Source organism: Gigantopelta aegis, chromosome 13 (assembly GCF_016097555.1).
Source record: "Gigantopelta aegis isolate Gae_Host chromosome 13, Gae_host_genome, whole genome shotgun sequence".
Lineage (NCBI taxonomy): Eukaryota > Metazoa > Mollusca > Gastropoda > Neomphalida > Peltospiridae > Gigantopelta > Gigantopelta aegis.
The window spans coordinates 27,207,054-27,227,411 of record NC_054711.1 but is presented as its reverse complement, the minus strand read 5'-3'; the positions used below and the strand labels follow the sequence as shown (position 1 = coordinate 27,227,411).

The 20,358-nt window shown below is 38.2% G+C and overlaps 1 protein-coding gene across 3 annotated transcripts in view; it reads right to left on the bottom strand.

Annotated features, from left to right (window-relative positions):
• Nucleotides 1-1,382: 1,382 nt before the first annotated feature.
• LOC121387435 (mitogen-activated protein kinase kinase kinase 2-like) overlaps nt 1,383-20,358 on the bottom strand; it is a 133,546-nt gene continuing 114,570 nt past the window's right edge. For all 3 annotated transcript variants that reach the window (XM_041518547.1, XM_041518548.1, XM_041518549.1), the window contains 8 exons: nt 17,627-17,715; nt 14,676-14,750; nt 12,555-12,746; nt 8,707-8,855; nt 7,178-7,303; nt 6,037-6,166; nt 4,789-4,963; nt 1,383-3,927 (listed from right to left, as the gene is read on the bottom strand). In XM_041518547.1, coding sequence (XP_041374481.1) covers nt 3,693-3,927; nt 4,789-4,963; nt 6,037-6,166; nt 7,178-7,303; nt 8,707-8,855; nt 12,555-12,746; nt 14,676-14,750; nt 17,627-17,715 — 1,171 coding nt within the window. In that variant the 3' untranslated portion in view covers nt 1,383-3,692. The remainder of the gene's footprint in view (nt 3,928-4,788; nt 4,964-6,036; nt 6,167-7,177; nt 7,304-8,706; nt 8,856-12,554; nt 12,747-14,675; nt 14,751-17,626; nt 17,716-20,358) is intronic.

Genomic DNA, 20,358 nt, shown 5'->3' with positions numbered 1-20,358 from the left:
CTATACAAGACTATATAATGACCAAATGTTTGACATCCAATAGCCGATGATTAATAAATCAATGTGCTGCAGTGGTGTCGTCAAACGAAACAAACAAAATTTTAAATGATAGTGATTATAAATAAAGTTGAAATGTGAACCCATGATCTAAATAATTCCATGTTATAAACTGATAATTGACAGCCCAGTGTTAACAGAACTCTGAATGCATATGCCAGTATAAAACACAAGCTGCGTGTAACATACGGAATATATTTCACATGTAGAGGTCATTTACAAACTCTTACTAATTCATTCACATTTAGGCGAAGAAGAAAAGAAAAAAAGACTTATTTTCACATTATGCCATTTTTTATGCAATATAAATAATTTATGCGGCATACATGTACATTAATTTAAAAAATGTACTAGACACACTGTCAGTTTGCAAATTAGCTATTTGTACATGTGTCAGTTTAATACCAAATACCCACCTAAAAGTATCTGCCTTATCAGATTTGATTTAAACTGACTTTTCTTTAAATAGCTAATCAATAAAAAAAACTAAAAAAATTATTTTTAAAAAACTTCTGATAAAATATACTTGGAATTAGTCACTTTCAGAAGACTTTACTTCAAACCTTACTAAATAAGACTAAACCAAAACCATTACAAAAACAAAACAAATCTGGAAATTGGTTTAGTTTTGACCATTTCAGCTACCACAGAGGAAAAACACTAACATGTTAAATATATAGGAGATCTTTATGATTGTCTACAGTATCTGTTATAAGAAGTCTCGCACTCAGTGCCTGGCATGGTTTCGTATTGTATACTTGTAAGCAATATATATATATGTAGACATCGAAAGATGCCAGCAACACAAGAGGCCAGTAATATATTAATTTACCTTTAAACTTGGGGTAGGGGCAATGCATATAATCTTCAGAGACGTGGCTGTCTAATTCTGATCAGATTAGTGTTATCTAACAAGTGAACAACCCACAAGGTTTTAAGATAACATCAGCAATTGAATGATGACCTGTGTTCTAGCATTGTGCTTCGTTTCAAAGAACACAACAATTATATTATGACCATTAGCACAAGTGGCCTGATTAACGGATGAAAACATGATTGTTAAAGTCATAATTAAAGGACACCATGACTGACAGACAAAAGTACTATTAAAAAAACAGATTATATCTTAAAAATATTGGGCCGAATTTATGAACCCTTGTTTTCTCAGACGACGACATTGTAAATGTACGTAGTAACACACATGTGCAAGACATAAACAGGCTTTAATAAATTTGGCCATATTAGATTAATAAATAATGCCAATAAATTATTGTTCTTATTTTAAAGTGAGGGGGGAAAAAACAGCTGAAAAAGAATCTGTGAAAACATGGCTTGACTTTTTATGTTATCTTTTCAATTGTACAGTATATCATAAACTAATTGTTATATAGTAGCCAACACATTAATTTTAATAAAGGTCTGTGGCCAAAATCATAGAGGAAGTGTTGACATTGCAATTGAAATTCAGACTTGTGTTGTCATCCAGTTCCTCTGTTCTTGAAGTGAACACAATTACTTAAAATCCAGTCCTTCAGTATTTGTTTTATGAAATAGGCTAGGATCCATATATTCCTGACCGTGACCTCATCTGAAAATGAACACAATTACTTAAATTCCAGTCATTCAGTATTTGTTTTACGAAGTAGAATCCATATATTCCTGACCTCGACCTTGAAGTGAAATCTGTACTTTCGTGTTAATTGGGTGGGTTTTTTCAGATCCTTTCCTTGAAATGAAATTAATGACTTCATGAAGTCACAGTGCCTCCAGTATTTTTCTGAAGTCAAATCCACAATTTCATGGCATTCTTCTGATCTTGGAGCAAAATGTGTAGGATCATGTAAATTGGTTATTTTATTCAGTTCTTCTCTCTTTGAAATGAAATGAAGTGACTCCGAACATTTTTCTGAAGTCCGATCCACAATTTGATGGCATTCTACTGATCTTTAATTGAAGTCCACAACTTCATTAGATTACTCAAGCCTGAATTGAAACTGGTGCTTCAGTTTTCTTCATCACGAAATGAGACTAATCATTTTGTGAAGTGCCTGTGAAGTTTCTGCATTCTGGAAGTGAACTTGGTGACTTCTTGAAGTGAAAGCCGCTGGTTGTTGAAGTTCATTGAAACCTTCAGTTCATGAAGTCTTTTTTTCCTTGAAGTAAAATACAGGTTACTTATTGAAATGCCTCTGAAATGAAATCAGTCAGCTCAGGAAATTTCATGATCCTTGAAGTGAAATTTCTGGATTTTGAAGTCTTTTCACTTCTCCGACATCTGAACTTGAAATGGAATTTGGATCTTCGTGAAGTGCTGTTGTCCTCACAAATAAAACACGCAGATTATATCACACTTATTTTCAATCCACAATCTTTCTTTGGAATAGCACAAGCATTATTGCCAAGATACATTTTCTTTCTTTTCACATGATTCAATCTCCCAACTATGAAAGATTTATATACAGTAGACCTCATGGTAGTGTTGTTAAAGGTTCCTGAAATTCTTTGTTACTCTTGGTGCCTTAATATCGGGTTAAAAACTTGAGACTTCAACATTGGTATGAGAATGTCATGGTAAGATGAAGACTTTTTATCAAAACTTCATAGCCGCCAGCAGCTACGAAGTCCAAGATAAGACTTCATTGTTGCATAGATGTAGAATCCTTCTGAACTAATGTTCACTACGTCTGATCCGGTCAATATGAATGGTAATATATGTACAGGTACACACATCGCTTGTTGGCAAATGAAAACACATTCCGATTATATTTAACATGAGGCAAGTCCGTGGTTTTGTTTTGTTTTACGTGCTCTGTGAAATGTTCTTTGATATTTCTTGGGTTAATTCCACATGTTAGTTACCTCCCCTTGTTAATGATCTTTTGTCTTCAGGAGTTATGTTTTTTTCATACAGTCGAGACTGCAGTACACCGGAAGGCATATTCCTCCATTAGCAGAGAATATTAAAACACACTGGCATTTACAATGTCTTGGTGGGTATAGTTTGACTGCATGGAAAGTGGGAATACATAATGGCAAACCGAAAAACCACAAACAGATGAAAACCAAAACCCATTCCAGTTAAATTACACTTACCACTTTTCTCAAATCCATCTAGAGAATTCAACAGATTGTAAAACTAAACATTGGATGGATACCAAAATCCCAATCCAGTTAAATTACACTTTCCACTTTTCTCAAATCCATCTAGAGAATTCAACAGATTGTAAAACTAAACATTGGATGGATACAAAAATCCCATTCGAGTTAAATTACACTTTCCCTTTTTTCTCAAATAATCCTGAGAATTCCTCCTTGAAACCAAACATCAGATGAATATTAAATCCCATTCCAGTTAAATTATACTTTTCACTTTACTCAGAATCCATCCTGAGAATTCATCGAAACACGACACCAAAAAATAAATCAACTGAACACCAAATCTCATTCCAGTTAAATTACACTTTTAATTTTTCCTCCAATCAATCTTCAGAATTCATCGTGAACACACATCATAAAACAAATCTCTTTCCATTTCTTTTATGTATTCCTACTTTTTCATACACTTTCCAACAACAGACAGGCATAAGCCATCGATTATAAAACAAGGCGTGAGCCATATTAATTCCAAGTCTGGACTATGAGACGCCATTGAGAAACCGATGCCGTAACAAGTCATCTGCAGATGGTCTCTCTTGACCAGTCCTTTGAAATGTCAATGACAAAAACTCTCTACAAGTCACTGAGGTGTCTGGGGGGAGGTCGTATTTGGGGTATTTACAGGTAGCAATCTGGAACATGGCGGCAAATGATTCGTATTCAGCAAACGGTGGCTTTTTAGTGAGCATTTCCACAATGGTGCATCCCAGGCTCCTGAAAAAGAAAGAAGTAGAAACTGAAACACATGAGCTTGTCCACAACAGGATATCCAAGTCCCAGGAAGAAAACAATATAAAGGAAGGAAGGAAATGTTTTATTTAACGACACACTCCTCAACACATTTTATTTACGGTTATATGGCATCAGACATATGGTTAAGGACCACACAGATATTGAGAAAGGAAACCCACTGTCGCCACTTCATAGGCTACTCTTTTCGATTAGCAGCAAGGGATTTTTTATATGCACCATCCCACAGACAGGATAGTACATACCACAGCCTTTGTTGCACCAGTTGTGGAGCACTGGCTGGAACGAGAAATAGCCCAATGGGTCCACCGACGAGGATCGATCCTAAACTGACTGCACATCAAGTGAATGCTTTACCACTGAGCTCATCCCTCCCCAGAATAAAATAAAAACATTTTTTATTTAAATCAAGCATATGTCTGCATGTATGTATGTATGTTTGGTGTATGACACTTTGGTGTGTGGAACTTTGGTGTATGGCACTTTGGTGTATGGCACTGGGATACGACACTGGTGTATGGCAGTTTGGTGTATGGCAGTTTGGGGTATGACACTTTGTTGAATGGCACTTTGGGGTATGACACTTTGGTGTATGGCAGTTTAGGTATGACACTTTGTTGTATGTCACTTTAGTGTATGGCAGTTTGGTGTATGGCAGTTTGGGGTATGATACTTTGGTGTATGTCACTTTGGTGTATGGCAGTTTGGTGTATGGCAGTTTGGGATATGGCAGTTTGTTGTATGGCACTTTGGTGTATGTCACTTTGGTATATGGCAGTTTGGTGTATGGCAGTTTGGTAGAGCAGGATGAAATGAAAATCGTACCACACATCAGCTTTCCGTCCATATCCCTCTCCATTGATCACCTCTGGGGCCATCCAGTGGGGAGTGCCGAGGGCGGTCTTCAGATTACTTGCACTACAGATTGTTTGCAGCCGTTTACTGGCGCCAAAATCAGCCAGCTTGATATTTCCCTGAAGATCTCGCAACACATTTGCAGCTGTGAAACAAAATCGGTTATCAGCAGATATATTATCGTAATTGCATGTCATATTATGCTGTTTTTTTATATTACTTATTGATAATAACTGCAAATTAGTCTATCACAAATAAAATCTTTGAATAATTAATTGATTACTTACTGATATACATATAGTTTGCAAAAACCCTTTTTAAAAACACAGTTTTAAAAATACAGTTTACAAAGGTTTTAAAATTCACTTTACAAGCAAACTTTTAAAAAATATACTGTATAAACACATGTAGCTTTTTTTTAAAATAGCATTTTAAAATTATTCTTTACAAACAGCCTTTTCAAATGACTTTTTTAACCTTCTGACAACTAAGTAACTGCAGGCGAGATATCTCACCTGACATCATGCCAGTTGACATACTGTACACTATATAAAGTGCATTCCCTAATTCATATTTCCTTCCGTTTTGCACATGGCACTCACCGGAAACTAATATATAATACAGGAAACTTGATTTCTTAACAAGATGATGTCTTCTTTTTATGTTTTTTTCAATTGAAAATACTGTGGAATTTTGAGTTCAAAACATGGTTCACCATGGTGCAGGGGTGTAACATTCTCTTTGAGAATGGCCAAAACAGCACAAATCCCCTTGTTTTTTTCGAGATACAATTAAAATTTTGAGTAAACATCAGTATCTATCTGTAATATTTGTATTTTTGCACAGTTCTTTACACTATTTTTATTTAAATCTTGAATTTTTATATTGATGTTGATCATCACTTTATTTGTTTGCATTACCATAGTTTGACACCTAATAGCCGATGTATTTTTCGTGCTGGGGTGTTGTTAAACATTCATTCATTCACTCACTCACTCACTCACTCACTCACTCACTCACTCACTCATTCAAAAATTAATCTAGTATTCTGAAGGTTAAAGAACATTTTAACTTTTTGTCGCAAAGGATCATGACAACTAGTTCTTCCAAAAAAACATTCAACAAATACATCTTTTATAATTTTATTTCCTAGAAAACAAGAAGGAAAAGGAAAAAAAACCCACCCATTCCTTGAATACTTTGTTGAAAGAAATTTACCTTTAATATCTCTGTGAACGATGACGTTCATGTGTAGAAATGCTAAACCTTCCAACATCTGCTTTGTGTATTTCTTTGTCACGATTTCCTTCAGGGCACCATACTGATTAATATGATCCTTGACAGAACCCTACAATAGTCAATATTATAAACATAGGGAGCATTTTTACACAAAAGAAAGGAATGTCTGTCTTAATGATGCCGTCAGATATGTTTTGGGTTTTTTAATCAGCATCTAAATGGAATCGTTTGCTTTGACTAACTACTATCCCAAGGAGAATATGTCTTTGTTTGAGGTCAGGTTAAGACTACTATCCCTAGGAGAATATGTCACTGTTTGAGGTCAGGTTAAGACTACTATCCCTAGGAGAATATGCCACTGTTTGAGGTCAGGTTAAGACTACTATCCCTAGGAGAATATGCCACTGTTTGAGGTCAGGTTAATACTACTATCCCTAGGAGAATATGCCTCTGTTTGAGGTCAGGTTTAGACTACTATCCCTAGGAGAATATGCCTCTGTTTGAGGTCAGGTTAAGACTACTATCCCTAGGAGAATATGCCACTGTTTGAGGTCAGGTTAATACTACTATCCCTAGGAGAATATGCCTCTGTTTGAGGTCAGGTTTAGACTACTATCCCTAGGAGAATATGCCACTGTTTGAGGTCAGATTAAGACTACTATCCCAGGAGAATATGCCTCTGTTTGAGGTCAGGTTTAGACTACTATCCCTAGGAGAATAAGCCTCTGTTCGAGGTCAGGTTAAGACTACTATCACTAGGGGAATATGCCACTGTTTGAGGTCAGGTTAAGACCACTATCCCTAGGAGAATCTGCCCCTGTTTGACGTCAGGTTAAGACCACTATCCCTAGGAGAATCTGCCCCCGTTTGAGGTCAGGTTAAGACCACTATCCCTAGGAGAATCTGCCCCCGTTTGAGGTCAGGTTAAGACCACTATCCCTAGGAGAATCTGCCCCTGTTTGAGGTCAGGTTAAGACCACTATCCCTAGGAGAATATGCCACTGTTTGAGGTCAGGTTAAGACTATTATCCCTAGGGGAATATGCCATTGTTTGAGGCCAGGTTAAGTAGGAGAGAAATAGGGTCTGTCGCTTTAACCAGTTAGTTTCTATTTAACTTACACCAGGCATGAGCTCAATAAATATGGATAAGACTTTGTTGTCTTGCTGACAGCCGAAATATTGGACAATTCTCTCGTGTTGAAAATTCTTCAGAAGTTGAAGTTCGTTTTCCAGTGCCCGAACTTCCTGCAAAAGAGTTTTAAAAAATGTTGTTAATGGAAATACCTTTAAAACCCAGCTAAGAAAACCAGGAGCCAAATATTTATTTTAGGAGCAAAAACTTGATTGATAAAAATTTAAAAATAACAGTAAATTTCATTTATGTCCCACTTCTGAACAGTTAAGATTGTAAGCACTTGTTTAGATATTTTGTTCATCGAAGTATTTTAGTTATACAATACTGTATTCTGCATACTGCATATGTATTCTGCAGTGTGTTTAGTTATCATGTTTTTGACGTGCACAACTGAATTAAAATGACCATTACTTCGATATACAACTTACATCAAACATCAGTTTCAATGCTTTTAGCAGTGCAGTAACTGAATAAATCACAATAGAATAATGGTTAAAGTTCTCGATGAACAATTATGGTCGCATTTACGACTAAGCAGTCCTAAGTTTGAGCCCTGGTATTAATTCCTACCAAGGGGCAGGACGTAGCCCAATGGTAAAGCGCTCGTCTGATGGGTAGTCAGCTCTGGGGTCAATCCCAGTCAGTGGACCCATTGGGCTATTACCTGTTCCAGCCAGTGCACCACGACTGGTATATCACAGGCCGTGGTACATGTATGTGCTATCCTGTCTTTGGGATACTGCTTAAAAAAAAGATTCCTTGCTGTTAATTGGAAAGAGTAGCCCACTGTATGGCTGCAGTAGGTGTCTTCTCTCAGTACCTCTGTAACCATACTTAAAGGTCGTGGTATGTGCTATCCTGTCTGTGGGATACTGCTTAAAAAAGATTCCTTGCTGTTAATTGGAAAGAGTAGCCCACTGTATGGCTGCAACAGGTTTCTTCTCTTAGTACCTCTGTAACCATACTTAAAGGCCGTGGTATGTGCTATCCTGTCTGTGGGATACTGCTTAAAAAAGATTCCTTACTGTTAATTGGAAAGAGTAGCCCACTGTATGGCTGCAACAGGTTTCTTCTCTCATTACCTCTGTAACCATACTTAAAGGTCGTGGTATGTGCTATCCTGTTTGTGGGATGGTGCATATATAAAAGATCCTTTGCTACTAATGGAAAGGTTGTGAGTGTTTCCTCTCTAAGACTATACGTCAAAACTACCAAATGGTTGACAACCAACAGCTGATAATTAATAAATCAATGTGCTCTACTGGTGTCATTAAACAAAGAAAACTTTCTTCTTCTATTTTTTTTAAGAGTAATTTTATTGAGTTATGATAACCAAGATGACTCCTGAAACGTGCACAAATGAATGTTCTAATCTAAATAGGATTTAGGACGGGTTCAATTAGGAGCCTAACTTGGACCCCTCTATTTTTGGTTAAGTAATCACATTTTTCATTGAATAAGATGAGGTATCTTTGTTATCAACACTTCCACACAACATTACATTAATTCGAACCTTTGAAGTTTCTGCGTTCAGGTCTCCGAGTTGGACCTGCTTGACAGCCAGTTCCACCCCTGAGTCGACGTCGTAACACATGAACACCTCCCCGAACGCTCCAACCCCCAGCTGCTTTCCTTTCTTCCAGTTAATTGGGCATCGCGGAGCTAGAGACATGTAATAGAAAGAAAAGTTAGATCAACAACATTCTTAACACAGGCCTCTGTAAATTGCGAGAACGGTCGTTTCGTTCCAGTGTTGCTCACGCAAATCTACTTTTGTGTAACCTAACGTTTTTACATGCAAAATTTCTAGCACCATTTACTTGTATATACAGAGGTTATTACCAGAGTGTTTTTAAGTATCGTCAATATCATATATTAGGAATAAAAATTGTATTATGCGAGCCTTTGGTGAGCATAATACATTATTTTTATTCCTAATATATTATATTGACGATACCGAAATACACGAGGGTAATAATCTCTTTATCATATAAGCTCAAGCTTAATACAACATGTTTTTGTAAACTGTACATGCAACTTTAATTCCAGTCCGCCATTACTAGATATTCAAATGACGTTAGAATATGTGGCGCGGTGTATTTTTGAATGGAAATGATGTCAAACTCGAATGACGTCATTTTTGATGTCCTTACATCAAAATAAAGTTATGCCTAACGTTTTTTGTTTTCTGAATACTGGACAGCTTTCAGTGTCAAATTGCCATTGAAATGTTTTTATTTGATGACTATGAATGCATACGTCAATCATGGAGTGTCACCCAAATACGTTTGCTTAAATGTCAATAAACCTAGTACATCTAATTCGCAAAGTTATCAAATTCTTAAAGTATGTGATGTGAAAAATATCACATACTTTGATTGCACTGAAAATGTAAGATATTATATGATGAAACGGGTAACGCAAAAAGGAAGTGGGTGACATGGATTTATTTCTGCGTAACCGATAAATGGGTCACGCAGATTTTCAATTCTCAGAGGCCTGTAGCACGTTATTAAAGGCACATGTCCTAGTTTCAACACATGCAAATGGACACTTAGTTTGGTTAACCTGTAACCTGTAGCACGTTATTAAAGGCACAGGTCCTAGTTTCAACACATGCAAATGGACACTTAGTTTGGTTAACCTGTAACCTGTAGCACGTTATTAAAGGCACAGGTCCTAGTTTCAACACGTGCAAATGGACACTTAGTTTGGTTAACCTGTAACCTGTAGCACGTTATTAAAGGCACAGGTCCTAGTTTCAACACGTGCAAATGGACACTTAGTTTGGTTAACCTATAACCTGTAGCACGCTTTATTAAAGCTACATTAGAGTTAAACAAAATGGACATAGAGTCTGTGATGATGAAACGTGGAAATCTTACATTTTGAAATCTGTACATACATGTGTAATACATTGTGTAATATGTAACACAAGACTTACATTTTGAGAACTGTACATACATGTGTATGTTAACTGTAACACAAGACTTACATTTTGAGAACTGTACATGCGGTAATATAAGACATACATTTTGAGAACTGTACATGCGGTAACATAAGACTTACATTTTGAGAACTGTACATGCGGTAATATAAGACATACATTTTGAGAACTGTACATGCGGTAACATAAGACTTACATTTTGAGAACTGTACATGCGGTAACATAAGACTTACATTTTGAGAACTGTACACGCGGTAACACAAGACTTACATTTTGAGAACTGTACACGCGGTAACAGAAGACTTACATTTTGAGAACTGTACACGCGGTAACATAAGACTTACATTTTGAGAACTGTACACGCGGTAACATAAGACTTACATTTTGAGAACTGTACACGCGGTAACATAAGACTTACATTTTGAGAACTGTACACGCGGTAACATAAGACTTACATTTTGAGAACTGTACACGCGGTAACATAAGACTTACATTTTGAGAACTGTACACGCGGTAACATAAGACTTACATTTTGAGAACTGTACACGCGGTAACATAAGACTTACATTTTGAGAACTGTACACGCGGTAACATAAGACTTACATTTTGAGAACTGTACACGCGGTAACATAAGACTTACATTTTGAGAACTGTACACGCGGTAACATAAGACTTACATTTTGAGAACTGTACACGCGGTAACATAAGACTTACATTTTGAGAACTGTACACGCGGTAACATAAGACTTACATTTTGAGAACTGTATACGTGGTAACATAAGACTTACATTTTGAGAACTGTACACGCGGTAACATAAGACTTACATTTTGAGAACTGTACACGCGGTAACATAAGACTTACATTTTGAGAACTGTACACGCGGTAACATAAGACTTACATTTTGAGAACTGTATACGTGGTAACATAAGACTTACATTTTGAGAACTGTACACACGGTAACATAAGACTTACATTTTGAGAACTGTACACGCGGTAACATAAGACTTACATTTTGAGAACTGTATACGTGGTAACATAAGACTTACATTTTGAGAACTGTACACGCGGTAACACAAGACTTACATTTTGAGAACTGTACACGCGGTAACACAAGACTTACATTTTGAGAACTGTACACGCGGTAACACAAGACTTACATTTTGAGAACTGTACACGCGGTAACATAAGACTTACATTTTGAGAACTGTACACGCGGTAACATAAGACTTACATTTTGAGAACTGTACATGCGGTAACATAAGACTTACATTTTGAGAACTGTACACGCGGTAACATAAGACTTACATTTTGAGAACTGTACACGCGGTAACATAAGACTTACATTTTGAGAACTGTACACGCGGTAACATAAGACTTACATTTTGAGAACTGTACACGCGGTAACACAAGACTTACATTTTGAGAACTGTACACGCGGTAACATAAGACTTACATTTTGAGAACTGTACACGCGGTAACATAAGACTTACATTTTGAGAACTGTACACGCGGTAACATAAGACTTACATTTTGAGAACTGTACACGCGGTAACATAAGACTTACATTTTGAGAACTGTACACGCGGTAACATAAGACTTACATTTTGAGAACTGTACACGCGGTAACACAAGACTTACATTTTGAGAACTGTACACGCGGTAACATAAGACTTACATTTTGAGAACTGTACACGCGGTAACACAAGACTTACATTTTGAGAACTGTACACGCGGTAACACAAGACTTACATTTTGAGAACTGTATACGTGGTAACGTAAGACTTACATTTTGAGAACTGTACACGTGATAACAAGACTTACATTTTGAGAACTGTACATGCGGTAACATAAGACTTACATTTTGAGAACTGTACACGCGGTAACATAAGACTTACATTTTGAGAACTGTATACGTGGTAACGTAAGACTTACATTTTGAGAACTGTACACGCGGTAACACAAGACTTACATTTTGAGAACTGTACACGCGGTAACACAAGACTTACATTTTGAGAACTGTACACGCGGTAACACAAGACTTACATTTTGAGAACTGTACACGCGGTAACACAAGACTTACATTTTGAGAACTGTACACGCGGTAACACAAGACTTACATTTTGAGAACTGTACACGCGGTAACACAAGACTTACATTTTGAGAACTGTATACGTGGTAACGTAAGACTTACATTTTGAGAACTGTACACGCGGTAACACAAGACTTACATTTTGAGAACTGTACACGCGGTAACACAAGACTTACATTTTGAGAACTGTACACGCGGTAACACAAGACTTACATTTTGAGAACTGTACACGCGGTAACACAAGACTTACATTTTGAGAACTGTACACGCGGTAACACAAGACTTACATTTTGAGAACTGTACACGCGGTAACACAAGACTTACATTTTGAGAACTGTAGGCTGGTTATGTTGTACATGGAGGGCGAGTCTATGTCGATGGGGTCGGCTGGAAGACCGCTGCTACTACTACTGCACGTGCTGGGCGAGTCAGCGCTGCTCCGCGAATTGAACGACCTCACACTCATCGTCTCCAGGTCAATGCGACGAATCGCTGAGCGGGGAAATGTCTGGTGACCTGTGAGCAGAGAAATTGGAAAAAAAATCCACATGATTGAAAAACTAATATGTTATCTATCTCATGGTCTTTAATGAGTTTCTTGCCACCTCACCATCTTTATTCTTTCTCACTTTCTCTCAAACTATCTCTCTCTCTTTCTCTCTCTCTCCATCTCTCTCAAACTCTCTCTCTCTCAAACTATCTCTCTCTCTCACCATCTTTCTTTCGCTCTCTGAAACCATCTCTCTTTTTTTCTTTCTCTTCCCTCTCACTCACAAGCACATACCACTGCTTATGCAGATCATCTACCAAGAAGATTCTCCCTCTCTACCCTCTTTATGCCTCCCTCTCTCTTCTATCCCTCTTGTCTCTCCATCTCTCCTCTATCTCCATCCCCCTTTCCCTCCCCTTCCTCCCTTTCTCCCCCCCCTCTCTCCCCCCCCTCTCTCTCTCTCTCTCTCTCTCTCTCTCTCTCATCATTTCTTAAGGACATCTTCTAAAATAAAAAATATATTAGTTTAGACTCAAGTCTCTAATGATGTCACATACAGTTGCAAATGTAGTATGGTGATGCCATGATGTTAATTTAAAGTCTTTCACTCTTTGAGCTGGGCATAACATGATATGAACTAAACATCCAGAAACACTTGGATACAATTGTGACCTACGTACAAGCTTTTAAAATTCAAAATTTAGCCAAAAATGTAATGTCAGTCATTAAGGAATTGCAACAATGATTAATCTGGCTACTGACATCATAAGCCTGATAAACCTGTTTGTGTTCAAATGGATGATTAAACCATTACCTCACCAAGACTGGTGTCAAGGTCAGAATAAAAATTTGTGTTAAAACTAAAATAATTAAATGTCTGTTACATTCATTACAACATAACATCATCCCATTGGTCCAGACATAGCAACAGGAATTTGTTAATTTTTCGATTACGTTGTCAGGGAGTGTCATATCTGATGACGTCATTTTATATGGGTGAGTTTTCTTACTGAGCGATATTGTTTACAGATAAAAAATAATTCAAAATAAAGTATGAAGTTTTAGTGTTATTATTAGTAAGTATGATTCAAATTTAATTACAAGTATTGTGTGTTATTTCTTTTGCATTCATCTGGGTATGAACCCCCAAAAAATCATCCACAAACTTATGTGAGAACGACTTTGCCGATTCACACAGTTTGTGGATGATTTTGTTTTGTTCATACTCCGGTGAACGTAAAAGAAATAACAAACAATCTTTAAATGACTATTAAAGCATATGAATCAATGTTGAACAAATACTACAATTCATATTCATGAATACATAAATGTACTGTACATCTATGATTATGGTGCTAACACTGAACAAACCCCCATGATGTTAAAAACACTATAACTTGAGAAGTTTTAAAGTCAGTATGCTGATATTGGTGTCAAATTAAAGCTAGGATAGTGTAGAATATAAATATATAGCAAACAAATGACTCCCACTCAGTCTGTTTTTATGAAAAAGAAATAGCACTGAAATTGGGGTATTTCTAGGGACGTCAAAAAGGAAAACGAGGTGTGGTTACTTAATGATGATTTAGACATGGTTTTTAAGTATATATCTTATATATCTTATGTCATATTAACCAGGAGATCATAAGCTTCAATTTGATGTATAATACATGTCACTGATATACTTGTAGACATTTTGATGAATACAATATACATGTAGAGAGCATTGACTACGGCATAACGTCAATGCAATTTTATCGTTTTCTAGGGTACTGTCCAATATTGGTACCAAATGAGTAGTTACCAATTTTTTCACTGTTACCTGTTTGTACCATATTCTAGAGATACTAGGGTTCCTAAAAAACTTAACGTGGTTGAGTTGGGAAGGGGGGGTGCACATGGACCCTATGTAGCCCACGGGCTATAAACTGACTGACTGAAACACAAAACTGTACCTGTTCTTTCGTTCTCTACATAATGATGATTAACTGGGTCGTATCCACGTGGGAAGGTCCCACAAATTTTTCGAGCTGAAAAGTCAAAAAATATTTCTTTTTAAAAAACATAAAACAAATTAAACAATCTGAAAAAAAACATACAAGCATTCTGAGAGTCATGCTAAAGCAATACATGGCCCAATGAATTTTCGTATCTCCTAAATTTAAGGGCCATAACTCTGTTAAAAAAGGGTAAATCGCTATGAAAGTCAAACTTATCTGAAACAATACATGATAAAGCAATACACAAAATTTCAATTCAATATCTTGAGGCATTGCCAAAAACCATCTGGACAACAAATGTTCATATCTCCTAAATTCAAGGGCCATAACTCTGTCAAAAATAGGTAAATCGCAATGAAACCTTTTAACAGTACATGATAAAGCTACATGTATACCATGATTGGTATATCAAAGGCTGTGGTATGTACTATTCTGTCCGTGGGATGATGCATATAAAAGATTCCTTGCTACTAATGGAACAAATGTAGTGGGTTTCCTCTCTAAGACTATATATCAGAATTACCAAATGTTTGACACCCAATAGCCGATGATTAATAAATCAATGTGCTCTAGTGGTGTTGTCAAGCAAAACAAACTTTAACTTTTAACTTTAATTTCGACGCATGCTAAGGAGACAGCTTGTGAACTTGATGTCAACATATAAGCTACTTTTACCAATAAAGCAGTAAAGGATTGTAACAGGCTGATGGTTGGAAGTACTATAATAAAATCTGTTTCAGTTGTTTTTTAATACAAGTTTTAGAAAACCCCGACTGTATTACCGTGAGGGACGTCATTCTAACAAGCAGATTGTTGGAAGTACTATAATAAAATCTGTTTCAGTTGTTTTTGAATACAAGTTTTAGAAAACCCAGACAGTATTACCGTAAGGGACGTCATTCTAACAAGCAGATGGTTGGAAGTACTACAATAAAAAATGTTTTGGTTATTTTTGAATACAAGTTTTAGAAAACCCTGACTGTATTACCGTGAGGGACGTCATTCTAACAAGCTGATGGTTGGAAGTACTACAATAAAATCTGTTTCAGTTGTTTTTAAATACAAGTTTTAGAAAACCCTGACTGTATTACCGTGAGGGACGTCATTCTAACAGGCTGATAATTGGAAGTACTACAATAAAATCTTTGGCAGAAAAGAATTCTATCGGGCAGATGCTGAAAAGTACTACAATAAAATATGTTTTGGTTGTTTTTGAATACAAGTTTTAGAAAACCATGACTGTATTACCGTGAGGGACGTCATTCTAACAAGCAGATGGTTGGAAGTACTATAATAAAATGTTTTGGTTGTTTTTGAATACAAGTTTTAGAAACCCCCGACTGTATTACCGTGAGGGACATCATTCTAACAGGCTGATGGTTGGAAGTACTATAATAAAATCTGTTTCAGTTGTTTTTGAATACAAGTTTTAGAAAACCCAGACTGTATTACCGTGAGAGACGTCATTCTAACAGGCTGATGGTTGGAAGTACTATAATTAAATCTGTTTCAGTTGTTTTTAAATACAAGTTTTAGAAAACCCCGACTGTATTACCGTGAGGGACGTCATTCTAACAGGCTGATGGTTGGAAGTACTATAATAAAATCTGTTTCAGTTGTTTTTAAATACAAGTTTTAGAAAACCCCGACTGTATTACCGTGAGGGACGTCATTCTAACAGGCTGATGGTTGGAAGTACTATAATAAAATCTGTTTCAGTTGTTTTTGAATACAAGTTTTAGAAAACCCAGACTGTATTACCGTGAGGGACGTCATTCTAACAGGCTGATGGTTGGAAGTACTATAATAAAAAATGTTTCGGTTGTTTTTGAATACAAGTTTTAGAAAACCCCGACTGTATTACCGTGAGGGACGTCATTCTAACAGGCTGATGGTTGGAAATACTATAATAAAATCTGTTTCAGTTGTTTTTAAATACAAGTTTTAGAAAACCCCGACTGTATTACCGTGAGGGACGTCATTCTAACAGGCTGATGGTTGGAAGTACTATAATAAAATCTGTTTCAGTTGTTTTTAAATACAAGTTTTAGAAAACCCAGACTGTATTACCGTAAGGGACGTCATTCTAACAGGCTGATGGTTGGAAGTACTATAATAAAATCTGTTTCAGTTGTTTTTAAATACAAGTTTTAGAAAACCCCGACTGTATTACCGTGAGGGACGTCATTCTAACAGGCTGATGGTTGGAAGTACTATAATAAAATCTGTTTCAGTTGTTTTTAAATACAAGTTTTAGAAAACCCCGACTGTATTACCGTAAGGGACGTCATTCTAACAGGCTGATGGTTGGAAGTACTATAATAAAATCTGTTTCAGTTGTTTTTGAATACAAGTTTTAGAAAACCCCGACTGTATTACCGTGAGGGACGTCATTCTAACAGGCTGATGGTTGGAAGTACTACAATAAAATCTGTTTCAGTTGTTTTTGAATACAAGTTTTAGAAAACCCCGACTGTATTACCGTGAGGGACGTCATTCTAACAAGCAGATGGTTGGAAGTACTATAATAAAAAATGTTTCGGTTGTTTTTGAATACAAGTTTTAGAAAACCCCGACTGTATTACCGTGAGGGATGTCATTCTAACAAGCAGATGGTTGGAAGTACTACAATAAAATCTGTTTCAGTTGTTTTTGAATACAAGTTTTAGAAAACCCCGATTGTATTATTGTGAGGGTCTTCTTTGGCAGAAAAGAATTCTATCGGGCAGATGCTGAAAAGTACTACAATAAAATATCTTTTGGTTGTTTTTGAATACAAGTTTTAGAAAACCATGACTGTATTACCGTGAGGGTCGTCATTCTAACAGGCTGATGGTTGGAAGTACTATAATAAAATGTTTTGGTTGTTTTTGAATACAAGTTTTAGAAAACCCAGACTGTATTACCATGAGGGTCTTCGTCTTTGCCATCATCAGACAGAACACTACGTCGTGAATCACGTCGGCCCCGCGCTGGATATGTGTTATTACTGCTGCTACAACAACAACAAAAACAAACATTAAATCTGTACACATGAACATGATTAGTATAGGACTACAGGCGACTGTCAGGCTATGCTCCCCCAGAAATTATATTGGCATCAAAAAAAAGAAGAAATATTGCTTTAACTGGGGGGTTAGGGGGTTGACCCTTGAAACCCTCCTTCCTGCAGTATTATGAGGGCAGATACAACTGAGGTTTGTGAGGGCAGCTATGACTGAGGGCAGGAAGTTAGACTGTGAGGGCTGATGGTTTGTGAGGGCAGGAAGTTTGACTGTCAGGGCTGGTATTACTGTGAGGGCAGGAAGTTAAGACTGTAAGGGTTGAAGGTTTGTGAGGGCAGGAAGTTAAACTGCGAGGGCTGAAGGATTGTGAGGGCAGGTATGACTGAGTGCAGGAAGTTAAACTGCGAGGGTTGAAGGTTTGTGAGGGCAGGTATGACTGAGTGCAGGAAGTTAAACTGCGAGGGTTGAAGGTTTGTGAGGGCAGGTATGACTGAGTGCAGGAAGTTAAACTGTGAGGGTTGAAGGTTTGTGAGGGCAGGTATGACTGAGTGCAGGAAGTTAAACTGCGAGGGTTGAAGGTTTGTGAGGGCAGGTATGACTGAGTGCAGGAAGTTAAACTGCGAGGGTTGAAGGTTTGTGAGGGCAGGTATGACTGAGGGCAGGAAGTTAAACTGCGAGGGTTGAAGGTTTGTGAGGGCAGGTATGACTGAGTGCAGGAAGTTAAACTGCGAGGGTTGAAGGTTTGAGGGCAGGTATGACTGAGGGCAGGAAGTTAAACTGCGAGGGTGAAGGTTTGTGAGGGCAGGTATGACTGAGGGCAGGAAGTTAAACTGCGAGGGTTGAAGGTTTGTGAGGGCAGGTATGACTGAGTGCAGGAAGTTAAACTGTGAGGGCTGAAGGTTTGTGAGGGCAGGAAGTTAAACTGTGAGGGTTGAAGGTTTGTGAGGGCAGGTATGACTGAGTGCAGGAAGTTAAACTGCGAGGGCTGAAGGTTTGTGAGGGCAGGAAGTTAAACTGTGAGGGTTGAAGGTTTGTGAGGGCAGGTATGACTGAGTGCAGGAAGTTAAACTGCGAGGGTTGAAGGTTTGTGAGGGCAGGTATGACTGAGTGCAGGAAGTTAAACTGCGAGGGTGAGGGTGAAGGTTTGTGAGGGCAGGTATGACTGAGTGCAGGAAGTTAAACTGCGAGGGCTGAAGGTTTGTGAGGGCAGGTATGACTGAGTGCAGGAAGTTAAACTGTGAGGGTTGAAGGTTTGTGAGGGCAGGTATGACTGAGTGCAGGAAGTTAAACTGCGAGGGTTGAAGGTTTGTGAGGGCAGGTTATGACTGAGGTTTGCAGGAAGTTAAACTGTGAGGGTTGAAGGTTTGTGAGGGCAGGTATGACTGAGTGCAGGAAGTTAGATTGTGAGGGTTGAAGGTTTGTGAGGGCAGGTATGACTGAGGGCAGGAAGTTAAACTGCGAGGGTTGAAGGTTTGTGAGGGCAGGTATGACTGAGTGCAGGAAGTTAAACTGCGAGGGCTGAAGGTTTGTGAGGGCAGGAAGTTAGACTGCGAGAGGGCAGGAAGTTTGAAGGTTTTGAAGGTTTGTGAGGGCAGGTATGACTGAGTGCAGGAAGTGAGTGAGGGCTGAAGGTTTGTGAGGGCAGGTATGACTGAGTGCAGGAAGTTAAACTGCGAGGGTTGAAGGTTTGTGAGGGCAGGTATGACTGAGTGCAGGAAGTTAAACTGCGAGGGCTGAAGGTTTGTGAGGGCAGGTATGACTGAGTGCAGGAAGTTAAACTGCGAGGGTTGAAGGTTTGTGAGGGCAGGTATGACTGAGTGCAGGAAGTTAAACTGCGAGGGTTGAAGGTTTGTGAGGGCAGGTATGACTGAGTGCAGGAAGTTAAACTGCGAGGGCTGAAGGTTTGTGAGGGCAGGTATGACTGAGTGCAGGAAGTTAAACTGCGAGGGCTGAAGGTTTGTGAGGGCAGGAAGTTAGATTGTGAGGGTTGAAGGTTTGTGAGGGCAGGTATGACTGAGTGCAGGAAGTTAAACTGCGAGGGCTGAAGGTTTGTGAGGGCAGGTATGACTGAGGTTCTTGCAGGAAGTTAAACTGCGAGGGCTGAAGGTTTGTGAGGGCAGGTATGACTGAGTGCAGGAAGTTAAACTGCGAGGGTTGAAGGTTTGTGAGGGCAGGAAGTTAGATGAGGGTGAAGGTTTGTGAGGGCAGGTATGACTGAGTGCAGGAAGTTAAACTGCGAGGGTTGAAGGTTTGTGAGGCAGCAGGTATGACTGAGGGCAGGTATGCAGTGCAGGAAGTTAAACTGCGAGGGCTGAGGGCAGGTTTGTGAAGGTTTGTGAGGGCAGGAAGTTAGTGCAGGAAGTTAAACTGTGAGGGTTGAAGGTTTGTGAGGGCAGGTATGACTGAGTGCAGGAAGTTAAACTGCGAGGGCTGAAGGTTTGTGAGGGCAGGAAGTTAGATTGTGAGGGTTGAAGGTTTGTGAGGGCAGGTATGACTGAGTGCAGGAAGTTAAACTGTGAGGGCAGGTATGACTGAGTGCAGGAAGTTAAACTGCGAGGGTTGAAGGTTTGTGAGGGCAGGTATGACTGAGTGCAGGAAGTTAAACTGCGAGGGTTGAAGGTTTGTGAGAAGGT